Source organism: Brachyistius frenatus, unplaced genomic scaffold, assembly GCF_029030835.1.
Source record: "Brachyistius frenatus isolate BFR_SWC_R1_liver_20210118 unplaced genomic scaffold, ASM2903083v1 Contig_13, whole genome shotgun sequence".
Taxonomy (NCBI): Eukaryota; Metazoa; Chordata; class Actinopteri; family Embiotocidae; genus Brachyistius; species Brachyistius frenatus.
Window position 1 is genome coordinate 333,728 of NW_027210612.1, and position 25,260 is coordinate 358,987.

Here is a 25,260-nt window from a genome sequence, read left to right on the forward strand (position 1 = left end):
CGGTCCTCGGAGCTCTCCGAGAGCCCTGAAACGCACTTTCACTAGCACACATCCCCACGGAGCTGTAAACGCATCGGGCGCACAGGCAGGGACACCTGTCTGGTCTCGTTTAATTAGTCTGATACGCCACAGTGCGCCATAACTTATAATGGACGAATGTTACACACAGTAATGTTAGTTTTTTTTATTTTATTTTTTAACCTTAGCACCCCCTGTTTCCTCTCCCTTTTTTTTTTTCTTCTTCTCACGTCTCTCTTTCCTCTCCCTTGGAGAGGCCTTGGAGATCCCTCTGATTTGGTCCCGCTAATAGGGGGTCTGCTCTTCCTGTTCGGGTTTACCAGTCAGGGAGGGACCACCATCCTGCCACCCAGTCGCACCATCGCTGGCACGCACAAACATCTCAATTACTGCTTCAAAGCTTTCACATGCACATGAATACAAACTGTATGTGTGACATGTGATTGCTTTTCGCCTCCCTAGAAATCGGCATAGGGCTAAGTGTTTTTACAGTTGATGTTTGGCCTCCTACCTCCCCTGTCATAATTGTAATTTTTCATGGCCATGAATAAACCTGGCTGCCTTCGAGAGGTGCCCATTGAGGTTTACTTGAAAACTGAAATACAGTTTATCAACACAACACCCTGAGGCCAAACATTTCCATGTGGCTAAAATTGTCCCAAATCCTCCCAAAATGACTCCAAAAACAAATAAACAATTTTCAAACATGTAGAAAGACCTTCTAAACATCTGGGAGAAACCTGAATTGGATCAGGACTGAGCACTGAAGTGACTCTGGCTTGAAAAAGGACTTATTCCTATATGTATATATATGGATCTCCACTGATGAGTTAAATCTTTATGCTTTCTACACCATGATGATAGGTTAGACTATAGTAACATACTCCTGGGCAGGGGTGGTATAGCATATTCTCATCAGTCACGTTCACCATGGCTACGGTGAGGCTGGGCCTTTTTTTAGAGCCGGTGGTTTGCGGCCATCTCAACAAGGAAATATCTACCCTGTGGTATAGGGAGCTTCTTTAAGACACTTGGAACTTGATGTTTGAAACTATTCTGGAAGCAGAGCCCTTCCTGTTGGTCACATTTACACACGTCTGTCAAAGTTGTGCAACGTGCTGACGGCACGGTTGTGTAAAGCATCATTAGCCTATCGGAGAAGAGAGGTGTAAAAAAAAAAAAAAAAAAAAAACCTGATTGAATAACGAAAATGAGATTCTGGAGGCTAATTTCGTAAATATTCAGTCTGATTTGTTTATCTAAAAGGAGCAACTACTACATGTCTCATCTCATTCAGCAATCATTCTTTAAAGTATTCATCAACAGTTGTACAAATGAGAAATCAGTGGCGGGAACCCACTTTTTTTTGATATTTGGATATTTTACAAGGACGCGTGTTTGAGCATTATGCAGGCAATGAAGTTCCAATCTAATAAAGCAGCTTTATATTTTAGCATCAAGTAACTCAACGCGTCCATATGAAAGAAAAGAGACCTCGAGAGTAAGGCAGCACAGGAGGAGGGAGGCAGCGAGGGAGGCAGGGAGGGATATATGGAGAAGGAGGGAAAAAGGGAGGATTGACTAAGGAGAGCATTTAGTAGACACACTCCTTCACTCAGTCACTCTCCCTTTGCCAGTGAGATCCACCACTGCAACGTTTGCTGCCTGCCAGGTGAGTGAACTTTCACCTTCTCCTTTTACATTTAGTCTGAGTCAAGAATATCATTCAAACTTCACCTGATTTATCAGTTATTTCAATTTCTTTTTTTTTTTTATATATTAGGGATACGTGTAACAGGTGTTTTAAGGGAGGAAATGGAGGCGCAGGTTGTTTTACATCTTCATGGTTTCTTTTACTTGAAGTTAATACATCTGAAAAGTCATTTAGCTACAAATGTTCAAACATTTGCAGAAAATATTTCCAGCTGTAAGTTAAATTTTGTGGCACTCTGAGAACTACTTTATACCATCAAGTTGACTGAGTCTATTGACTTGTTGCTGGTTTGTTCTTTTATAATCTCATCAAACACATTTTGTGTGTTTTGTGCTCAGTGTTGTCATGTGGCCTGCAGTGATTTGGTGTTTCAGTGTCTGTGTTAGGCTGTGACACTTGTTAACCTCCAGTTAAAACCTGCCTCATGTTTCTGTCTGCTTAGTTAGCCCTGGGGAATGTTTATTCACGTGAATTGCTATACAAGAGTGTCTCTAAATTATATGTTTGACATGAGGGAAAAGTATTTGTTTTATGGATTTTGGCTTCAATTGCATCACTGCAAGATTGATGCTGCAGCCGTGACCAACATAAAAAAAAATGTGGCACTATAAAACAAGTCGAGCTGCATCTCTTCCCGCTGCACACTGCAATGATAACTGTCTCGGTGTGTAATTCACGTCTTGATAACAGTCAGAGCACTCTATTCTAGAGTTGAATACCTGAACTATTTTGTCCAGAGGATGTCACCATTGGTCTGTTTAATAATCAGGCCCTTCAGACTCTCTATTGGCCGGATGTTTGATTTGTATTTAAAGAAATGACATTCCTTTGTTTAAAGATGAGTCTTGGTTTGATGATAAGTGTTTCTCGTTACGCATCATTATGCAGTTTTAACACGACTTCTTAACTGACAAACCAGTTTAAACTTCACGAAAATTCTCAAAAAAAAAAAGAATCTGTAAGCGGACGAACCAAACTAGAACAAACTGAATCACGCGGTATTTCATCCTTCATCTGCAGATTCCCTCCCTCTGTCACGATGGCCCGCGCCCTCTGCTTTAGCGTCCTCCTCCTGTTGCTGCTGTCCCTCTCCCGTCCCGCTCGCGCTGAACCTCGGCGGACCACGTCGTCTCAGCGCAGAGCGGCCCGCGCACCAACCGCCAAGGTGCGCTTGGCGAGCAACTACGCGCGAGAGGAGCACGAAGGGCGCGTGGAGGTGCTGCACGACAACACCTGGGGGACGGTCTGCGACGATGAAGTGGACATCAAACTGGCCAACGTGGTGTGCCGAGAGCTGGGTTTCCAGGGGGGCGTAACGTGGGCTCACAGCGCGAAGTACGGAGAAGGAGCGGGTGAGAGCACTTCCTGTGCCAAATTACAATTAGTTTGGAGTCAGAATTTTTTTTTTTTTCCCGAGTTCAACTGTCACGTTTTTATTTTCAGCCAAAGCCAAACTTGACTGTAAGCGAGTGATAAAACACATTCTGACAGGCCTTGACATTTTGACACGTCGTAGCAGGAAAACTACAGGTGTAATTACCTTAAATGAAACAGAACATTTGGCAGGAGGGTTGGGGCGGGAGGTATTTGGCCTTTAAATGCAAAAATAAATTCTTGATTTAAGGGTATTTCTGTGATCACAGTATTCTTGATGAAATGAAAAAAGTACTGACGATATTTACTATTTAAACTAAAATGTTTTGTCAGTATAAATGTAACTTTGCCTTCAAATATTCCGTAAAAAAAACGAAACAAAAATGATCTCCGGGTCTTTAGTTTGTAAACATCAACAGGAAATCAGAGTGAGATTCAGATCCTGTCCCATAAAATATAGGCTACAGGGCTTTCAGCCATGCTTGTCCTAAGTTAAATACGTGACATTGTCATGCTGCCTAATGGTACGATGTCGTTACGCTAACAAGTCAGAATATCGCCACCATCGAATATGAATTTAGTTTTTTCTAATATCAAAAATTGCGCTGAGCTATACATTATGGCACACGACGAGCTGGAGGCCTTCATCAATGCAAGTGTGCATGCAGGCTAACTGACCAGGCCTGCTGACACACTTAACTGGAACAGAGCCATCATTAATTACATGAATTACACCTGTGCTTTTACCTGCTTGTCATGAAAAAGCCCATTAGATGAACATAGTTATTATATTATATTATATTGTATATGAATTTAGACTCAGTGGCTGGCAGCCATACTGGACCAGTTTATCCCAACCTGCCCCAACTTCCATGCTACACTGTGTTTGGCCGACAACTCAAATGTATGGCTTCATACAAGACCATCAATTAAGACATCCAAAATAACTAACATCATAAAGTGACAAAGATAACTTGTTGTGGGGCTGGAGTCGACATCTTGTGAAGGTCGCCTGGCAGGCCGGCAGAGCAAATATATGGGCCGAAAAAAAGGGCATTTGTTTTAGAATAATGACAGCATTCGCTTGCCAGAGTTGCACAACACTTGCTGTGGTTTATAGACATTCTTTACTGCTGCTTTTAAATCCAAATTAAAGAGAAGGTTGAGTGGATTAAGGGCGCAGGATCTACAGTGCCTTGCCTTGTAAAATACCGTGTATCTACTGCTAAACATACCGCTAAGGTGCAACCCTAAATCAGCGTGCCAGTAAAAGTCAAGTGTTAGGTGTTTAGGAACTGATTCAGGCTGCCGTGTAGATGCATTGCCCGATCTGTCTATTGAACAATCAATGCAAATCACAATGAAGTTATGAATGGTTTATTTTCTCTCAAGGCCCGATATGGATGGACAACGTACGCTGTGACGGCACAGAGAAGTCAGTGAAGGACTGCAAACACAATGGTTGGGGGGTGAATGACTGCAAACACTCTGAAGACTTGGGGGTCGTGTGCACCCCTGAGCGAAGGCTGGATCTGGCAGCCAGCAGAGGCCACACCACCGCCGGCAGGCCTGTTGCCGGCCCCGCACCTCAGTGGCAGGGGCGTGTGGCCACCCGCAGCCATCCAGGACATGGATATTATGGAAATGGACATCAACGTGAGATCCCACATTTCCAAAGAGCCCACCACCACCAGGTACAGCGGTTTACATCTGGCAAATTTCTGTGTTATTCCCAGAAAGATGTAATAGTGAATGTCATTGCGCGTCTCCACAACAGGGTCACAGTAAGGTGCAAATCGAGGAGGTACGTCTTCGTCCCATCCTCATGGCTACCAAGAGGAAGAGCCTTCTCGCAGAGGGTGTGGTGGAAGTGAAGCATGCTGGGAGATGGAGACAGGTTTGTGACCTGGGTTGGAGTCTCAACAGCAGCCGGGTTGTGTGTGGGATGCTTGGCTTTCCAGAGGCTACTCAGCACAATGCCAAAACATACAAGTGAGTATGACTCCTTCCTGCTAGCTGCACCGAGAGCAACACAATGCACCTTTAGAAACTCAAGTTGCTAGATCACAAAACACTGGGCCGTTGACTGTGGTTCAGAAGGGCAACATGCAGTGCCATTCATCCCATTGTTAAATGAATAAAAACACCCTCTGAAGAATAAAACAAGCAGTGGCATCCTGTTTAGAGCCACTGTGAGTAAAGGGCTTTTGCGTTGGGCTTATCATCCTCCCCCAGCCACTTCTCTCTTGTGTCCCCCTTTAACCCCCACCCCCCCAACCCCCCGAACCCCCCGAACCCCGGGATGATGATAAAGGGATCCCTGTCCCCTCTCTACTGCCCTTTCTCTGCACCTCTAGGCAAATCACCTCTCCACACCTCATTGCCTCTCTCTTACTCGCTCTCCCTTTTTCCTTGCGATGCTATCTTCAGCCTGCAGCTCTCAGACAAACAGCCCCACTTTTAACTTTTAGATTGTCATGCCGAGGTGTAAAATCACTGCATGGTCTAGAACAGGGGTGTCAAACATACGGCCCGCGGGCCGGATCCGGCCCGCCAGGGGGTCCAGCTCGGCCCGCCGGATGACTTTGCTAAGTGTGAAAATTACAGAAAGACATAAATTGCATTTCTATAAGAATATGGAGGTTTATGAGTACAAACGTTTTGTTATTTATTTATTTATTTTTAATCGATCCAGTAATTGCTTCAAAAACAGCGCAAATGCGACGTCTGCTCCGGAGGAAGAAGCGCTCGGTGCCACAGGCAGCCGCGCTCGCTGCTCGCTTTGTGACGCGTTTGAATCTGCAGAGGAGAGCCGGGGCAGATAAACAGTGGGCTGATGTCTGAGTTTTTGGTCTTTATGTTTCTAGTTTATTGTAGAAAGACCTTAAAATAGGGTTTATCATCCAAAAACCTTCACCAATGATTTAAACATAGAGAAATATTGTCATTATGTATGCGTTATTATGCTATGATTTTACTGGTCTGGCCCACTTGAGATCAAAGTGGGCAGTATGTGGCCCCTTAACTAAAATGAGTTTGACACCCCTGGTCCAGAATCAGGAAAACTATTATTAAACTCTGGAAATAACAAGAATGACCAAACATTCGATCGCCAGTTTTGGTACTTTTGGCACATTTTTACATACTGCAACTAAACTATTTTGGTCGCAACTAAAAGGATTATTATTTTTTTTGCTTAGTTAAATGAGAAAGTTGATACCACCCTGGTGTCTGTACTTTAAAATTAAAACCAGCAGTGGGTATCTTATCTTATCTAAACAACTTTGAAACAGTGGGAAAAGCTAAGCTAGCTGACTTGGCCGTTGAGTTCTATCAAACTTTTCATCCAATTCTTAGCGGATTTTCCAAACTTTTCCAAACAATGGGGTTCATACTCTTGTGCTCACACTGCTCCAGTGAGACATTTTGCTCCTTTGGATCTACACTTCCTCTCTTCCTGCTGCAAAAAAACATTGACAGTGGTTTTTGGGAAGGCTCTGCTCTTAAACCACAAGAGGACCACACATTAGCAGAGAATTACTCCATTGCTATTATAAGAATGAATAGTGTCTGACCAACAGTGGAAAGGGACCCAGTTGGATCTCTCTCCTGGAGAGCTGCCAGCTATACATGATTCACAGTTTAGCTATTCCTTCCCCCACTTGGCAAGGGTATTTCTGACTCAACTGGCGACAGACCGCAACATCTGCTCTCTACTGTAGGTGCTAGATTCTTCTTGCTACTGAACGGCTAACTGCTGTGGGGGAAAACGTATTTGTTTTATAGACTTTCCTAACTTTTTTATTGACTTTGCAAACTGTTCCTATTGCAGCAAGCTCACACACTGAAAGAACCCCTGCATTGCCCTTGAATTATCTCCGTTGTGCTTGTGTGTTATTGGGAACACAGTGAAGCTATAACTGGTCTCTACTGCTGGAGGAGGGAATCATCAGGCATCATATCTTCAGCAATAAAAGGCCCTCAGTGTAAGGTGTCGTTGAGCAGCCTGACTCTGTACGGGATCTGTGCAGGATCATTTATTAGAGCGGAGCTTTCCCGCATTGCAGGTGTGATGCTTTTTATGCATCTGCTCCATTTTCTATTGCAGTATAGATTCGACAGTGCAGATGCAAAAAGGTGGAGATGAGAAGTACGTGTACTGGCTGAGGGGGAGGAATTCGATGGGTACATCTGTATGGCTGCAACAGAAGAGATCTGGCTGCTTACCAAGAAGAGAGATATGACAGAAGAGAACGGGGCTGCTGTAGCTTGAAGGGCTTGAATTGAATCTTAAGGCAATCTGCTCCCTGGCTGTTTTAAGACATTGTTTTTAAATCCTCCACGAAGGTCAAGGAAAACAGACTTAAATAACAGTATTCCTCCTGCTCTTTTAATCTCTGACCAACGCCACAACAAAGTGGGTAACACGGTTTAATCTAAATGTACAGTGAAAAGTTCGGCAAACATATGCCATCAAACCGAATTTTTTATCGTGTGTAAATTATAAGGCTCTGAAATGGAAGCTGCTGCGACTTGATACATGTCGGTCTGCCTGTCCTGTGTCTGACCTGGTGTTTTGCTGAAGCCTCAGGCACTGCCCTGGTCTGAACCATGATGGTGTGTTTGTTTCCAAATCTGTAGCTGTTTTCTTTATGTGTTTTTGACTTTAGACTGTTCAAGGAGTCCATATGCCTCAGTGTTTTACCTGCCTGTGAGATAAACAAGTCATTTTACAGCATTTGGTTTCTAAAACCGGGACGGATTGTTATAAAGTTTAAATCAGGACGTGTTGTTATGAATGTGATGTTTATATACATAAAACAGAACATAACAACTCAAACAGTTGAAAAAAAAGTGAATCGCCTTTCAGTGTGGACTTATGGGTAAATGTAAGGATTGCACTTTTGACTTGACTTAAATTACCCCTGTTTAATTATGATTACAAAATGCGAGCAGACTCACAGAGAAACAATTGGGTTTGAGATGATATGTTTGCTGCTCAGGTTACATCTTCCACTTCACTAGTTACCAAACAGGCTTCGGAGTGTATTGCATGGTTTGACCAAATTTAGCCCGTGACATTCCCTCCCCCCGTTTCTCCTTCTTGCCCAAGTCTCCCAGTCCATTCTTAGAATTCCCCAACCCTGCCATGTCTCTCAGCTCCATGTGTCTCTTGGATGAAACTCTGAAGATGCTGTAATTACAAGTTGGTCAGGACCAAAGCTCTCCAGGGTTTCTGCTGAGAGTGAAAAAAACACCCTCAATTATAGCTGCGTGTGTGTGTGTGTGTGTGAGAGAGAGAGTAAGACAGAGTTGGCAAATAAGGCGGAAGAGAGTTACAAGAGAAAGATGAGATGGAGAGCAGCAGTCAGAGGAGCCAGATTTTCGCTTGCTCGTGTGAAATATGGCCAATTACAGCTGCAGCTTGCAGCGCTGCGTCAGCAGCTGTCTGTCTTCCTCTGTCACTGTAGTGATTTGGGGACTTAACCTGCATTTTGTTTCAGCTGAAATATTCATATGATGAGGGTATCATTTTCAGGCTCTTGGGTGACATTTGTTGTGACCGAATCTGGCTTTCCTGTTTGATCTTCCTCACTGACCTTCTCTCTAATTTATTTTCCCATCTTTTAGTTTCTGTGTGCATGCCAGTGGCTAATCTTTGGTTTTGGAGCAGATTTCAGACTGAGTTGAAGCATTGTGATTTTTATGTCAAATGTTTTCTGAAATATGTTTTACTGGCTTCAATATGCTCTGGAGGAGCAATCATGTTTTATCTTGGCCTTCTTTTGGCTTTTCTTTAGCCAAGTGTGAGGCATAGTGTGAAAATAGCTTCTTGATCTGCACTGCAAAAAAAATAAAAAATCATTTAAAGCAAAGGAGATTATCAATCTAAAAGATAATACTGAAAATAGGGATGGTCTTAATTAAGTGTTACCAAGAACCCAAAGGTTGTTGTAGGCTGTAAGATCTTCTTGATCATAAATCCCTCCATGTATTTTAGAAATATTAAAAGAGTTTGTGTTTATTGTGTCACTCTATTTGCAAATAGTATGTTTTAAACTTGATTTGATTTTTGTATTATTGCTTTTTAAAGCCAAATTTTGAAGCATTTTAAAAAAATAAATAAATAAAGGCAGTGAGGAGTGTGAGTGTGATGAAACCCAAACAGTGGCGTAATGATTGTCTTAAAAGGCAGGTGGGATTCCCTATCATTAGCTTCTGTTCTCTGGGCTCCACAACAAGTGCTGGATGCACTGTTTGGTTAAACAAAGCTGATGAATACTGCGGAGGTTAAGTCAAGCTACCACAGCAGAGAAATGCTCTCATCCAGCTCATACCACCTGTGACATAAGTTACATGCATTAAAGTAGAATGAGTCGTTATTCATAACTAAGATCACTTGTTCATCATTTGATGTGATATATTTAACAATGACATGCTTTCGAATGAAGTTAAACATAAACGGTGCTGTAATTCAGTCAAATGAGAGACCTAACGATATCATTTATAGCCTGTAGTCCTGTTGGTTTGTGAAGAGGGAAAATTGTTAGCTGATTTGTCTGTGGTGAGGTCACAAACAAGTCACAGACATGTTTGCCTCATGGGAAAATGTGTGTGCATGCTCCTCCGTGTCTATCCCATGGTAGTGCATAGCCACATGGTAGACACATTTAAGATCTTTTACAAGTGTAATTTAAGCAACTGTAAAGACTAAGTGTTAAATTCTATACAATGAGCCACTCACAGTTTACAGCGAGTCTCGTGACATCACGCACGGCTTTATTTAGAGCTACGCAAGGGATTTAAAATGATACCTTTGTGGGGGTTTTCTTCCTCATCGAGTCCCATGTTTGATATAGAGTTAAGTATTAGACAAGGCTATTTAAGCAACTGGAATGTCATTTACAGATGTGAATCATTTGAGCTCTGTATTTAGCTCCTCAGAGCTCGTGCTTCAAATGGTCCAGAGAAATTACCTTTGTTACAAATCTGGCAACAAAGGAGTGAGTTCAAGCACTAAATAAAGGTGAAAAGGGTGTTTATTAAATCAGGCTTAACAGCCCATAGGGACATTTTGTGATGTTAGGTTAGTATGAAAGTAAAGGAAAATAACAAAAGCAAATTCATCTAAAGTGAAGGCCATGTAGTGGCATCCTGACTGCTCAACTGAGTACTTGTAAAAGAGGTCTTTTATAGGTCACTCATCAGGTGTAGCCAGATAACTCTGGTGGACCTCTTAACACTGGCTCTCCTAGAGGACACAGCCAACTAGAAGGGTAACTTGGAGAGAAATAAAGAGAGAGCTGTCACCTATTATTCAGAAATAACATCTGAAAATTGCAAAACACCTCCATTTACCAAATGACTACTGAAGGAGAAATATACCTGTTTCCACAAACACATTTTTCAAGTCCTTTCTAAAGACTGAAATACTTTCCGGAGGATTTTTTTTTTTTTTTTTTTTTTGTAAGCTTAAGAGCAAAGTTGTCTCACTGACTACTCACAGCATCAGTAAACAAGTTATTATACGATTCTGGAAAGTGTACAGTCAGCAGACCGTGACTTCACGCAACTATCAACATAACATCATGTCAGCGACAATGACTCTCTTGATTCCAACATCCTCAGTTTGTTTTTAAGGTTCGTACCGTGACTTTACGGGAATGTCTGGAGTTTCATGTCAGAAATACAAATATTGACACGGTTTCACTTTCATACAAATATCCTGAGACTTGTTTGTTTCTTTAAGGGGAATGCCACTGAAATCAGCACTGGAGTATGTTTTAGTGATCATTTCCTCAGTGTGTCAGTAGACCGTAGACCATTTAAGCGTCTTGTACCTGTGATGCTGATGACTTGGAAAGATACTGTATGTGTGTTTCGCTGTATAGGGTGTAAGCCAGCTGTATACTGCGAGTGTGGCTGTTACTGCCTAACAATTAAGCCTTTTATCCTTGATGAAGAAGTTTAGTGTCTAAATTATAATCCCTTTGTTCTGATTTATGAAATGGTAATTGTTTTGCCCATGAGCCACCACATGTAAAACTATTGGTATTTATCTGTTATATACAAATGTTGGCTGATAAAGGTTGCTTTGAAATGTTTAAGTCTAAGTGTATTTTATAGTAGGGACCATTAATCACAAAAAGAGAAGAGATACTCTGTACCAGATTTAGCTACCAGCTCATTTCCATCTGTAGCCCCTCGTGAGGTAAAGAGAAAACAATATTATATTCTACAATAATACAACATTTTACTACACATACACCAACAGGCCACCAACACTCACCCCCGCAGCCGTACACAGTCACATACTCACACAACATGATACACTTAACAGAAAGACAGGTTATCAGATTTAAAATCAGTGCTGACAAGTCTGGTTATTTAAAATCCATTTTTTTTTAAGTTTGCGGGAGAAGATGGTAAAGTCTGCGCAAGCTTTTAGATTGATAGGGAGTTTTTTTTCTCCATTTGTCAGTCTGGTTGTCGTGCGTGTATCTGTGAGTGTTTTGTTGTAATTGATGTGAATGTCAGTGATGGTGCATGCACTTTGCAGTGGTTTGAGGAGGTCCTGGCATGGTCTGTGTGGCATGTCTGCTCTGCATGTCTGCCAAGAGAACAGAAGGCTTTCCTCTCCACCGCTCTCCCAAGTCAGCTGCTGCATAAATCACTATTTGGTTCTGGCATTTCTTGGACACTGAGGGCAACGTATTGCCAGATTTTTTGTTTGTATGTCGTGCTTGGTCAAACCTTGTTTTCCCAGAAATGTTGTACATCACTGATGCTGAATGTCATGATTTATTTTTTGGACTGTGCGTGGCTTTGGAGGCAAACAGCACAGTCCTAAATATCTTTGTGTTGTTTTGTGTGTGTGTATTTTTTTTTTTTTTTATCCTTTTATAGTTTTTACACCCTGTGGTTATACAAATCTCTTTAATGGCACAACAAACAATGTAAAGTTATTTAAAAAAAAAAAAAGGGTGTGTGTTTCTTTATTTCATGTAAAGGGAGGTATTTTTGATAAATTTACCCACCACATTCCTGTTAACACTTCTTTATGTTGGTCGGAACAGGAAGTGCTGTTGCCTTATAGCTCAGGAAGATACACTGGTCACTTGCTCTAAACATAGTAAATGGAGTAAATAGCAAATGGCACACACTCCAGATGGAAATACATGTGACTGAACTTATAAAAGATGGACAGATTTAAAAGGGAAGTTACTGAAAGAGGACAAGAACAGTACATTCTTCCTGAGACTTGTCCAAGTCATTGCCATCAATATATCAAACTTTACATTCAACACAAAGTCACATGCACAGCTCATTCTGGTTTTATATCCAGAAGTTCTATTCGGATCTTAATGATTAATTTTTTGGTACCCCAGTAGGACTACTTTTTCCAGTCAAAAGCCTTTGGGTATTTGTTTGTGCTGATCAGGTCATATGTGAAACAGCAGATGCTACAGGACATACATTAACTTCTCTTCTTTTGTTCTTTTACAGGAAAATATGGGACACCAAGGTCACAGATCCTTCAACAAGGTAATAAAAAGTCAGAGCCTACCATGCCATGTTTTATAACAATGTAATATACCTGCATACTAATGACTTGAATGTCATTTAAAGGCCTTTTACTTATATTTCCAGAACGGTCATTTAAATCTGATCAAACCACACAGTCCTGATGAAGCACATTAGCTTTATCAATCTGTTTATGAGTGTTAAACTCTTAATAAACAATAACAATGTTCTTGATAAACACGGACAATTTAAAACCAGGTTTTTAGGAGCTTTAAAGACATATCAACAGAAGCTTGCTTTCCTCTTCTTTCTAGATTGAGTGTCATGGCAAAGAAGAAGGGATTCTGGGTAGAAAAAGTTCACTGTCAGGGCACTGAGAACAGCCTATCAGAGTGCCTTGCTCAGCTGTCAATCCCCCGTAGTTCCACCCCTTGTAAGAACGGACGACATGCAGTGGTCAAGTGTGTACCAGGACCTCAGTTTGCTCGCATCTCCTCTGGAAGACCCCAGGCCCCTTACCCAATCGTGGTAAGAATATTAAAGTTATATTTCCACGAGCACAATCAAATAGTTGTGTGTGTAAACTGATATATTCTAACTGAAATATTCTCTTTGCTGCCCTGTACAGCCTGTGCGTCTGAAGGCAGGCCCCAGGCTGGGTGAGGGTCGTGTGGAGGTGCTCAGAGAGGGAAAATGGGGGACTATCGTTGATCACATGTGGGAACGAACTGCAGGCAGTGTGGTGTGCAGAGAACTGGGCTTTGGTACTGCCAAGGATGCCCTGCATGGAGCCTTTATGGGACAAGGTGAGGGACAGATAATTGCTTTCATACAACTATCTGCATAGTCTGTAAAACTCCAGTTTTAATCTTGATGTTTTGAGCTGGCAATTGGATGTTTGAATGTGTTTGTCATGCATCATGGTGGGGAGACTTTTCCAGTCTTTTGCTTATCGTTTGCTGATCTTAGACACCGCGCCCGTCTGCCCTGACTGATCAGATAATGTGTGGGCATGTGTGTTTGTACGTCTGTCTGTGCATGTTACCTTGTGAAGCTGCAAATGTGTTGATTGCAGTATCGCCAACTGTGATTATGCGAGTCCTGTGCCAGGCCTCCCAGCTGCCCAAACATCATACACATGTGCACGCACACAAACACACACACTCAAAATTAAATACTATAAGCCCTGGTGGTTTACGTTGGCATTTGGTAACTACAGCTAGATACATAATCTTGCTCGATTCGGGCAAGCTTTTTATTCAGTTACTGCGCGCTGTGGTCTTTTTCCTTCAATTTCAAATGTGAAGCTTTGGTGACACACACTGATTCAGTCAGTATCCAGCTGTGCCAGTGGTGTCTCCACCCTTAAGAGATGTGAGAACGGCTTCCCCGAGCCTCAGGCTAGGGTGTAGTCTCTAATCATGCTGATGGAGATGAAATGTGGGATGATATTCTGCTGGTTTAGCTGTTCAGTTGATCACACAAAGCATATTTTTATGTGTTGGATTGGTCCCTTTTACCTTTTAACCTCTTACATTGGGATTGATTTCTGTTGATGATGTCATTTATTGTATATTATTTTTGATGAGTTTGACAACTATAATCTGGTTTAGTTGGCTCTCCAAAGGGGGGACTGTTGCATCAGTACTGCTAGTCGTCTGGTTTTAATCAGTCATTTTGAGAGGGTTCAGGTTCAGCATAATTCCAGCAGTCTGAGACAGACGGTGTTTAATTTGTTAGTCGGGTCCAAAAACATTTCAATTTTCTTACTAAACTCGATTTTCTCTGATCTAACCACAAAGCTACATTTGTGTATGTGCTGGCGTCGAACCAGCGAGTATCAGCCGCAACATTTTTAGATTAAAATGTGGCTCAGCAGCTGCAGTTTGGTTTGACAAATGACAGATTACCCCTCTTTATGTCTTTCCATATTTTTTAAAATCATATTACTCCTGTCTCACTCATGGAAATGCAGGTTTCCTTCAGCTTGTTTCCTCGGTTGGTGATTCACTCATTTACAGCCTTATGTTTCGTGACCGTCTGGTAGTTTTCTGCCTAGATCGGTTGCACAGTGGTACCAGAGGCACACTTTTTTGTTAGCATTAGCAAACTAAATACTTTGAGCAAATGTACAAAAATAAGGAAATAGTGCTAAAAATGTTTTATTTAATTAAACACTTTCTGCAAGCATTTAAAAAAAACAACAAAAAAACCCAACAACAACAACAATGTTTAATGTGGATAAAGCAGGAGTGCTGGTGAATCAATCTGCCTTGAGTAATTCTTACAGTATCTGTCCATAACTTTAAACTTCTCCTTCGGTTCATTGAATCGCTGTGGCCGTCTGAAATCTGAAAAACATGCTTATAAGTTTGAAGCATCCGATTTAAGAATCGCTGCACCGCAGCACAGTACAGTTAAGCACAGTGCCCAATGTTTTTACCTCAAAAGGCTGCTAGCATGGCTCCAGCCGTCCATTCCTCACATCTTAAGTCATCGCTGTGATTATAGTCTGGCAACCCTGTTCGCATGAAAGTTTGTCAGTCAGCGATGAGTCGGACGGCAAACGGCAAATAGAAGAACTGAATCTGGAACGAGAACAATCCCTAACAATTTAAAAACAAATCTGCAATAATCATTTATCGACGTGGCATTGCACTCTGATAGCTGAAACCTGAAAGCGTCACAGGCCCGTCACTCAAACAGACATTTCACCAAAAACAAGTGTTATTTTCTAATTAATGACGGGCTCCCCTTCTCATGGGCCGCCAGAACACTAATAAGAAGGAGGGACTTTAGCGAATGACACCAAAATAACTTTGTATTTCAGTAGAGAAGTTGAATGGGAGTCTATGAAGCTGGAGGGTTTTGGAGCCAACCCCTAGTGGCCCTCGGTGGTATTGCAGTTCATTGCACTTCCGCATTTGGCCTAATTTTTCAGACCAGGAAGTTGCATCCACTTTAATGAACAATCTATGCCCCATACACTTTTTAAGACATCAAGGTTAGTCAGCTGACATCATGTGTCCCTGTGATTGGCTCAGCTGTTTTAGAGTGATGAGACCAGTGATGTGACTGGCTGAGAGTGTATCTATTAATGACAACACACTCCCATCTATTTTAAGCTCATTCACACTTTACAGTGCTGCACATATGAACCAAAATAGTAGTTACGCTTGGGGCCGTCCAGATGTACATGTGCCCTATACATACATACATTACCACACACACATTTATGCGCACACAAACATACAGTACACTCCCTTTTTGCCTCACTTACATGTGCACTGCCATTGCAGTTGTCCTGGACTTCAAAGTCCTCGCACAGCTTCCTTTCTATAACATGCAGCCTGTTAGACATATTACGGTGGCATACAGTATAATTTTCCATGTGCTCAAAGGCCGTATAAATACAGGCCTGTAAGTCGTTGGAAAGGGCCTCATTTAACTCGTTGATGGAACGAAGTCTCATCGAGACTGACATCCTGAAAGAGTGAATTGTTCGAAATGTAGTTTTGTTTTATTTGTGTACATACGTGGTGGTACAGTACACTTGCAGCATGCGTGACAAAAAAAATTTAAAAAAAAATCCTGAGGACTTCTATCAAATCTTTGAGTTATCAGTCTGTAGCAGCAGGACCTCACAGGAGAGCACTGAAATATTTATGATAAACAGGAGATACTGTGATAATGGTTGCGGTTGACTGGCTGGTTAACTGCAGAGGGACGTAGATAGTCTGCTTGTCAGAGCTTCTGGCTTCGACTGCGGTATAACTAATCAGATTTCTTTCTGAAACAATTACACGTGTACTTATCTGTACGGGCACAGAGGATCCCTCTTGGATAAGTGAAGTGCCACCTCATAACGTAAAGCTTTGAAATTCTGATGACAAAGGAAACATGGCTTTGGAGCTGGTTGACTCCTACCATCTAAACGCCCGTTGGAAGGTTTACTCACAGACTTAAATGCTTTTTGCTAAGAAACAGATCTGGGGACAGAACGTTCTTGTTCGAGGCTCAGAAGGAGACGTTCCATGGAAAGAAAAACACTGCACGTGTTTAAGAGTGCCTAAAAGGGAGTGTAATTTCAGAGCGGCGAAGAACAGGGTTTCCCTTGTGACCGCCAACCAACTATTTGTGCTATTCTCAACAAGAATGTAACCGATTTTACCCAGTTTTCATCCCCTACAGTCAATTTTCTAATCTGTCCAAATGATCAGTGGCATATGCCAGTTCTAATTACACACTAATCAAGCTCAACCTGTTTCTTGTAAATACAAAATTTAAGTTACCACATTTATATTATGCTTCATTTTTGCTCTCATAAATATATCTGCTGTCAGTCTTGGACGTTTTACGCTAAAGTTCGTGGTTTAATTTGGGAAAATGATGTCAGGGAGAATGAAAGTGAAGAAAAATATTCGGTTCTGTTCAGACTCCCATCATTACATTTATCATCACCATCAGTGAGTTAAATTACAGGGACACTGTTTCTATTTCCTTTCTTGACCAACATTGTTATTTTACCGTGTAATTTTGCCCCTGAAGTACATATACATAGTAGTGTGCATACATGAGGGAGTTAAACACCCCGAATGTATTTGTGTGCATGTAAAAGTGTGTGTGGCCGGTTTCTGGGAATATATTTAGGGTTTTTGTGGATTTCCCTGACTAAAGTTTAAATTCGAGAAAGCCACTTTTCATTTTGAGGATCCCTGGATCAGGCCCCTGTGTTTGTCTTGATAAGTTAAACAGTGGGAGCTTGGATGTAGTTTGTGGCCTTTATCATTCAGATGGAGGCAGAAGTGGTTTCCATGTGTCTTTTTCATACTTGTGAACCCATGCATGGTGAGCAGTATGGAAGCAGGCCTACAATCTACCAAAACCAACACAGACACAGATTGGGTTAGGCTGCAATCTTGTCCCGACTATCTTCCTTTACGCCCTTTTTCTTGGGTTTTTTCCTCTCCTGCAGTTTTTGTAGTTTTGGTTGTGCTTATTTCAAGCCTACCTCAAGTTTTCAGTTTGTCCCTTTTATTTTAAGAAAACACTGAGGCCATAGTTTGTTCTGTGTTTTTGCATCCTGCTATCATTATCGCACCAGTTGTTTGCATTTTTTTCTATTGTTTAGTGATTATCTGGGTTTAAACAACAAACAAATAGTGAAAGTCTTTTATTTTGTTGACGCGGATTTAGCCTTGTTTGCTCACCCAAGGCGTTGGACTGCACATAATGTTGTTTCTGTTGTGCGTAAAGCAACACAATGTTGGTAATGAGGTGTGACAGACGCCCAAAGTAGATGCTGCTGCTTAGCTTGCAGGAGCAGTTTATCATGACAGATAGGAACTTTTCATTGTGGGGCTGATGCTACAGTCGAGAAAGCTCATTCACATGAAAGGATTACAGAGCCTCTCTTTGTGCTCCTTTGAGTGATAATGTCTCGTAACGCCACTGTGTCTGCGTTGGGTGGCCCCAGACAGTCGCAAGAAATATTGCCCTTCAGTTACAGTGTGGACATGCTCTTGTGGGTTCCATATTACCCGCTATGTTATTTTTGTCAGCAGTCGTTAAAGCTTCCACATCTCCTCGTCTCTATTCAGGTACAGGACCTATTCACATGAACAGCGTACAGTGTATGGGGTCAGAGCGCTCCATCGTAGACTGCTTCTTCCAGGAAGTCCAGCCGTGGACATTCAAACACAGCCAGGACGCCTCAGTACGCTGTAACGTTCCCAAGACCGGCACAGAGAACATGGTACAAAAACTACACCATCGCAAGTCCATACCCTCGTTAGCTTTTGCTGATAATGAATCACGCATTTAATCCCTGTAATCGAATGGATTTCCAGGTGCGACTCGCTGGTGGTAGAGTCCCATCAGAAGGCCGCGTGGAGGTGCTGATGGAGGTTGGGGGTCGTAAACGTTGGGGCTCTGTCTGCAGTGAGAACTGGGGCATCAATGAGGCCATGGTGGTATGCAGACAGCTCGGCCTGGGCTTCGCTGCCAGTGCCCATCAGGTAACAACCCCCCCCTGTCTAAAACAACTCCCACTTCTAACCTAATTAGTATACTTCAGAAAAACTCAGACAAGATTGGTCAGAGGCATCCTTTCTCCAGGATTTGTCAAAATCTCATCAGCAGTGTCTGAGATATTGATGACAGAATAAAATGAAACCATGGAGGACGATCCATAGTCGCAGCCCCTGCATTCACTGTAGTGGACAGTGAGCTATGATACTGCTCACTGATAGAAAACCTGACCATCTCACTTTGTCCTCTCCCCTTCCTATGACAGGAGACCTGGTACTGGACTGGTGACCCAAATGCCGGTGATGTGATCCTCAGTGGGACTCACTGCGTGGGCACAGAGCTTTCGATTCAACAGTGTCGTCGCAACAACCATGTCCATTGCCCTCGTGGAGGTGGAACGAAGTCTGCTGGGGTCAGCTGTTCCGACAGTAAGCTGAGCTATGTTCCTGTCGCTCTACATGTTCTCCTCGAATTTTCCGTGAACCCCAACATAACCTCTCACACCTGTTTCAGCTGCACCTGACCTCGTCCTGGATGCCCAGCTGGTGCAGGAGACAGCCTACCTGGAAGACCGGCCCCTCCACCTGCTGACCTGCGCCAACGAGGAGAACTGTCTGTCATCGTCTGCTGCCAGGATGAACTGGCCTTATGGCCACCGACGCCTCCTGCGCTTCTCCTCCCGCATCATGAACATGGGTCGGTCCGATTTCAGACCCAAAGCAACGAGAGAGAGCTGGACATGGCACCAGTGTCACAGGTAAAGGGAGGTGTTGCATTTCTTAAGTATGTAGGCTGTTGCAATGGAAACATTTTGTAATTACTTGCTATATGTGGGATGTTGTGGTTGTCCTCGTGGGCATTCTAAGTGTTTTCGGAGAAAACTGTGGTTTTAAATGTCCTGAATACAAGCTATTCTTACAGACACCTGTTTTTCAAACAAAATGGCTTTTATGTGGATTAATGACATAGCTGCCTCAACATTGAGCAATTCGAGTTATATTTAATTTAATTGCATTAAATTACTACCAGGAAAGAAAACATGTTGAAGTGTGGTCTCTATGCCAGTTGACATACGGTGAGGGCGCTGCTGGTAGCATGCAACATAAACATAAGTGGCTTTGTCTGTCACTGAGCCTCAGCAGCGTTTTACCTCTCAGTTTGCGTATGTAAATTTATTTTCAGATGACAAGAGCACTTTAAGCCTGTCGTGACGACAAGCGGGGAGCAATTTGAAGCTCACGGTGTTGACGTGTCCCAGTACGGGACGGGTGACCTGACGCAGTGTTGTCATTTCTCCAGATTCGTTAGCCGTCCTTCAGCACGGGTCTGTAGAAATGACGGTTGAGCCAGTCACATTACCGCAGGTCGGGTGTGATACAAAGGACAGGGTAGCCCACGCACGGTCAGGTCCGCCTCACTTTATTACAACACATCAGAGCTATGGATGTGAGTTTCAAAGCCCCCCATTCACTCAGAATGAGTAAACAGCTCAACCAGGCCGCCGCTAAAACAAGCTTCTGTGAGAGGTGTTACGGTGACACCCACGCTCATGTTCAAGCAGTGAGGTCATTAGGATACGAGCCATAGGGAGCCACTGTTCACTTAGTGTAAATGCACACACTCATTCACACACACACACACACACACACACACACACACACACACACACACACACACACACACACACACACACACACACACACACACACACACACACACACACACACACACACTCACCTGGACTTTCCCTTCTGTCGTCCCAGGCACTACCACAGCATCGAGGTGTTCACGCATTACGACCTGCTGACTCTGAATGGCACGAGGGTTGCCGAGGGACACAAGGCCAGTTTCTGTCTGGAGGACACATACTGCCCTGATGGTAATGTTCAACACTATTCACGAGTCCCAGTGAAATACTCTTTCCCATTAGTGACAAGGAAATTAATATCAATATTTCAGCTACAGCTATTCAGACTTTTACTTCGTGGTTAATGTATTAGATCGCTGCTGTTGTTGTTTGTTCACTCTCCATTTACTTGTTATATCATGGATGAAATAGCTCATGGAAATGGCCGCCTTCATACACCATGTTAGTCAGTCGAATGCAATCAGGAAGCTAAAGGCTCTTAAAAATAACAGGGAGTGCCAAGCATTAAATGAGCTTTGATGTTGTGACTGATAATGTTGTTGGTGTGTGTGTGTGTGTGTGTGTCTCTGTGTGTTAGGACTCCAGAAGCGTTTCTCCTGCTATAACATGGGTGATCAGGGCATTTCTGTGGGCTGCTGGGATACCTATCGCCACGATATCGACTGTCAGTGGATTGACGTGACAGACGTACGGCCTGGAGACTACATCTTCCAGGTTTAGAAGTCATTTTATAATTCTCACATCTCCTCTTTGGCAGTTTGAGCACATTTTTATTTCACAAAAATGAAACACCACTAACTTTGCGTTTGAGTGGTTCTGAAGTGGTTTATAGCCTTGAGACCAGCCTAAGTCACGACCCGAATTTTTGTGCCACTCAAATATATTGGAAAAACAAATAGTGCTGCACTACATCACGGACTGTTAAAAAACATGAAATAATAATTAAAAAAAATGGGTACTATATGCCCCCCAAAATAAAGCTTCAGCATCAGAATTTCTGTCGACTTCTTCCCCCCTCAATCATGACCCACTCAAAATGGCACTGTGACCCATTCTTGGGTCACCACCCACCAGTTGAGAACCAGTGGTTTAAGGGGTAAACAAACAAGCTATTCTAATTCGTGATCTTTAGAGGTGCTGGTGGATTTTCGGACACAGCCAGGATAGCTGTTTGACCCTGTTTCTATCCTTTCTGATAGCTAAACTAAGCTAAGCTAAGTTAATGGACTGCTGACTGCAGCTTTATACTTAGTGTACAGTCGTGACAGTGGTAACTTTCAGCACAAATTCGCACAAATTTCCCAACACGCTTAACTCTTTCTTCAAGACCAGAAGTTTGATTAAAAAGAAAGAAAGTTCACAGGCTCTCAAGGTGGACTTTGTCGAAGCTGGTTGGGGTTTCTGCATCTATTTCAGTAAAACATCACAGTCATCGCCTCAACCATTCCTCTCTATCATTTCTTTGTCGAGTCGAATCATTGTGGCTACCAGACTAAAACACATCAAAGACTCCATCTCACATTATCCCCTATTTCCAGTTCAGAATTCTGATCCCACCACGGTATGCAGGAGTCCTCAGATCTAAGCTGTGGTTTCAGTGCAACTCACTGTTTGATAATTATTGCTGCTACCCAGCTTGCCTGAGAGGTCACACTCAACCTTTGTAATTAACACGTCTCCACTCTCTATTGAAGATGGATTTTTTTTTTTTTTTAATTCACTCATAATTGACGTGTCACACACGTATATAAATGCATGTGCACGCTGGGTGTATTTTCAGCATGTCGAGCGGAATATAATTATAAAGTGAAACACTGCTAACACACAGTGAGGAGCCGAAAAAGAAGGAATGGATGAAAGAGGAGGACAGAAATGGAGTTAAGATAAATGAGAGAGAGAAACTGGAAGAACTACTGAAAGTAAAAAGGTCAGGGTCATTTTAGGCCAGCACTAAACGGACATAACCGAATTTAACTGAGAAGAACAAGAAAGAAAAAACGAGAAAACACAACGGAAGCCAAGCAGCAAGTTAGTTATTCACCAAGGCTGCAGAACTGGAAAAATACAAACAACTTTTACAGCAGCTCTCCTTCTCTTCGCTGTGTTCTTTCATTTATCTAGTAAAGTGCAGATGATGCCTGACTTTTCTGATCCTATGGCTTTACAGAAGGATTCAGCAGGCCTGCCCTTGAACCACCCAGTGCTAATGAAACACACCAATTACCCAAATTAACTATTGCCTCCCTTTAGTCAAACAGCACCTAGTCGCCCCCTTCCATTAGGAACGGCTAATTTGCCACCAAGGAATTCCTTCTGCCCTGTTTTTATTTTTATAGCCACTTTCTCACCGAGCAACACATTCTGCCTCTGAAGCACCCCTCTGCAGAGCCTCATGCCCTCTGGTCTAACACTGTAATTTACGCAGAAAAATTAAGACATACTTTTTGTGCATTCACTGTGTTTTTTAAAAGTTTTCTGCCTTTTTTTTTTTTTTTTTTTGGACTGTAGTTTACCTTCTTTTCCCTTGAAGCTGTTTCTAACCTGTACTTAAAGTGGGTGTAGCAGTTTACAGAGCGGCTATTAGAGTAAATGACTTCTCAGTATTATCACCAGACCAGATTAAGAGAATGGTTGTATCAGCAGTTGCAGAGCTGCTCTGCAAATGACAGACTATTAGTACAGCGTGTGGCAGCACTCCGAATAAGACTGATTTCAGACGTAAACATTCTTATGCGTAATAACTGTGTTGCACAACACATCATATTCAAGCTAATTCGGCTGTTATTATCACAAAAATATGTTGGTGTCAAGGGGCGGGGCAGATTTCTGCACATTCCATGAAGCTCCCCTGTGAAGATGCAGAACCTCTAATGCACCCGGTTGACATGTTTCGTGTGGGCAGAAGTGTCTTTGTTACATGTTTTTGTACAAATTATAAAACATTTTTTTTTTTTTTTTTTTTTTACAACGGGCTTCCCTTAGAATTCCACCAGTGTGTTTCGTGCCTTTTTGCGTCACACATGATCAAAGCAAGAGTTTTACTGCCGCTTGGCATTCAGTCCATATGCTCAGCTGTAGACGAACATCATTCCAGCAGTTGGTCCACGAGAACAGCGCTGTATAGTTTATTTATCTTTGCAAATAGGAATAGTGCATGGAAAAGTCATCCAGCTTTTTGTAGATGAGAAACAGATTGACTATAAAAACAATACCAGCCACGGGTGCTGTTTATTAACAGCCCCTCTAACAAATTTAACATCCAACTGCTCTTTATTTAAAATGGCTTTCCCAGTGTGCAGAGAGACATGACTCACTCCTTGTTTGTCCATGAGGCTGGGCAGCTGGAGATGCAGTGTTAGATGAGCGTGATACATTTCCATGTTCACAACAAATGAGATCGTGCATGTTTGTGTCATTTTGCAGGTGGAAGTGAACCCCTCCATGGACATGGCCGAGTCAGACTTCATGAACAATGTCATGAGATGCCGGTGTAAATATGATGGCCACAGAGCTTACATGTACGGATGTCACGCAGGTGAGGACCAAAAACCTCTTTTCCTTTTTATTATTTTTCTTCTCTCGTCATATAGTAACATAAAAAATGTTTTCCCCTCTCCCCAGGTGATGCGTACAGCGCAGAGATTGAAGACCTGTTTGAGCACCAGAGGCAAATCACCAACAACTTTGTGTAGCCCATCCCGGGGTCCAGCACGAAGGCCTTCCAGTGGGGCCCCGAGGCTACTCAGGGTGGGCTGAGGTCGATGGCCCCAGGCCCTCGGGACCTCAGGACTCACAATGACGGAGAACACGCAAAATGGCGCCTGCTCATCTCATCCTCTGCAGATGTGGATCAAATATTCAGAAGCACATCATATCACAGCAGTGACCGTTGCAGAGACTTTATTCTCAACTCGAACAGGTGCCGGATGGCTCAACACGGTTTTATTTTTTACTCTAGTTAAATAAGAAGATGGATTTTTGTGAATGTGGACTACTATTAACTTAAATTAGTTATTCAAAACATATACTCATCAAAGACCTTAATGTCACTGTAACTCATCTGTCGCAAAGACAACAGGGAAGCCGGTGCTGTTGGAAAATCCCAAGCTGGAAGATATGAAAATCTCAAAAATAACGATATTGTGACTTTGTGTAGTTTTGTCTCAAAAGGCTGAGTTAATGCCAATGTTGCAAAAAGTAAAAAGTGGATTCGTTAGCATTCATCTCCAAAATATCTTGACATTCACAATTGGATCATTTGTAATTAAGGTGCTTTTACAATCTTTCAATATTGGTGCTCTTTAACAATACTGTTTGTCGTTATATTAACCTCACTTTGTTTCAGGTGAACGGTGTTGTACAGTACATTTTGAATAGTTTTCTTTTACAGCTACTTAGTTACTTATTATTCAATCGTTTTATCGAAGTCTAGTTATGCTTCGAAACTAAGATAGAAACAAAGAGGTCAAATTATTTTTATGGAACAAAGCACTTTATCTTTTAAACATCAGTATTCTACTTTTGCCCCCATTTTTTTTTTTAGCCACCAAATTGACTATTTAGGGTGTTTATCCAAAACTTACTTTATTGTGTTTTACATCTCAGAAAGTGAAATATAAGGTTTGTGTTTAGTTTTCATATTCAATGTTCTATTTATGCTGTACTTTATTACTTTATTTATTCATGAAATTCACTCACACACCATCCTCAGTCGAGAGTTTGTTAGCTAGCATTTAATTACAAATTTATATGTTTTTTTTCTGACTTAATTAACCAGGGAGAAAATAATTAGTTTATACAGTAGCTACAGGACACAGCATCAGAACGATCCCACGATGCAGATGGATAATTGTTGATTTATTTTATTTTAGTTATTAAAACAACTGTAACTGTACATTTATTTCTCTTCCAGCCTCTCTGATGGGAGGGAAAAGTGGTCTGACAAAACCAC

General features: G+C 42.2%; 1 protein-coding gene across 1 annotated transcript; it reads left to right on the forward strand.

Moving 5' to 3' along the window:
- Positions 1-1,496: 1,496 nt before the first annotated feature.
- loxl4 (lysyl oxidase-like 4) lies at positions 1,497-24,844 on the forward strand. The gene is made up of 15 exons (XM_069692603.1): positions 1,497-1,519; positions 2,753-3,084; positions 4,499-4,800; positions 4,884-5,098; positions 12,614-12,652; positions 12,946-13,159; positions 13,260-13,437; positions 18,232-18,386; positions 18,481-18,648; positions 18,927-19,089; positions 19,175-19,418; positions 20,425-20,540; positions 20,887-21,023; positions 23,733-23,844; positions 23,931-24,844. Exons 1-15 carry the CDS (start codon positions 1,497-1,499, stop codon positions 23,999-24,001), a joined length of 2,469 nt encoding a protein of 822 aa, XP_069548704.1. The 3' UTR covers positions 24,002-24,844.
- The last annotated feature ends 416 nt before the right edge of the window (positions 24,845-25,260 follow it).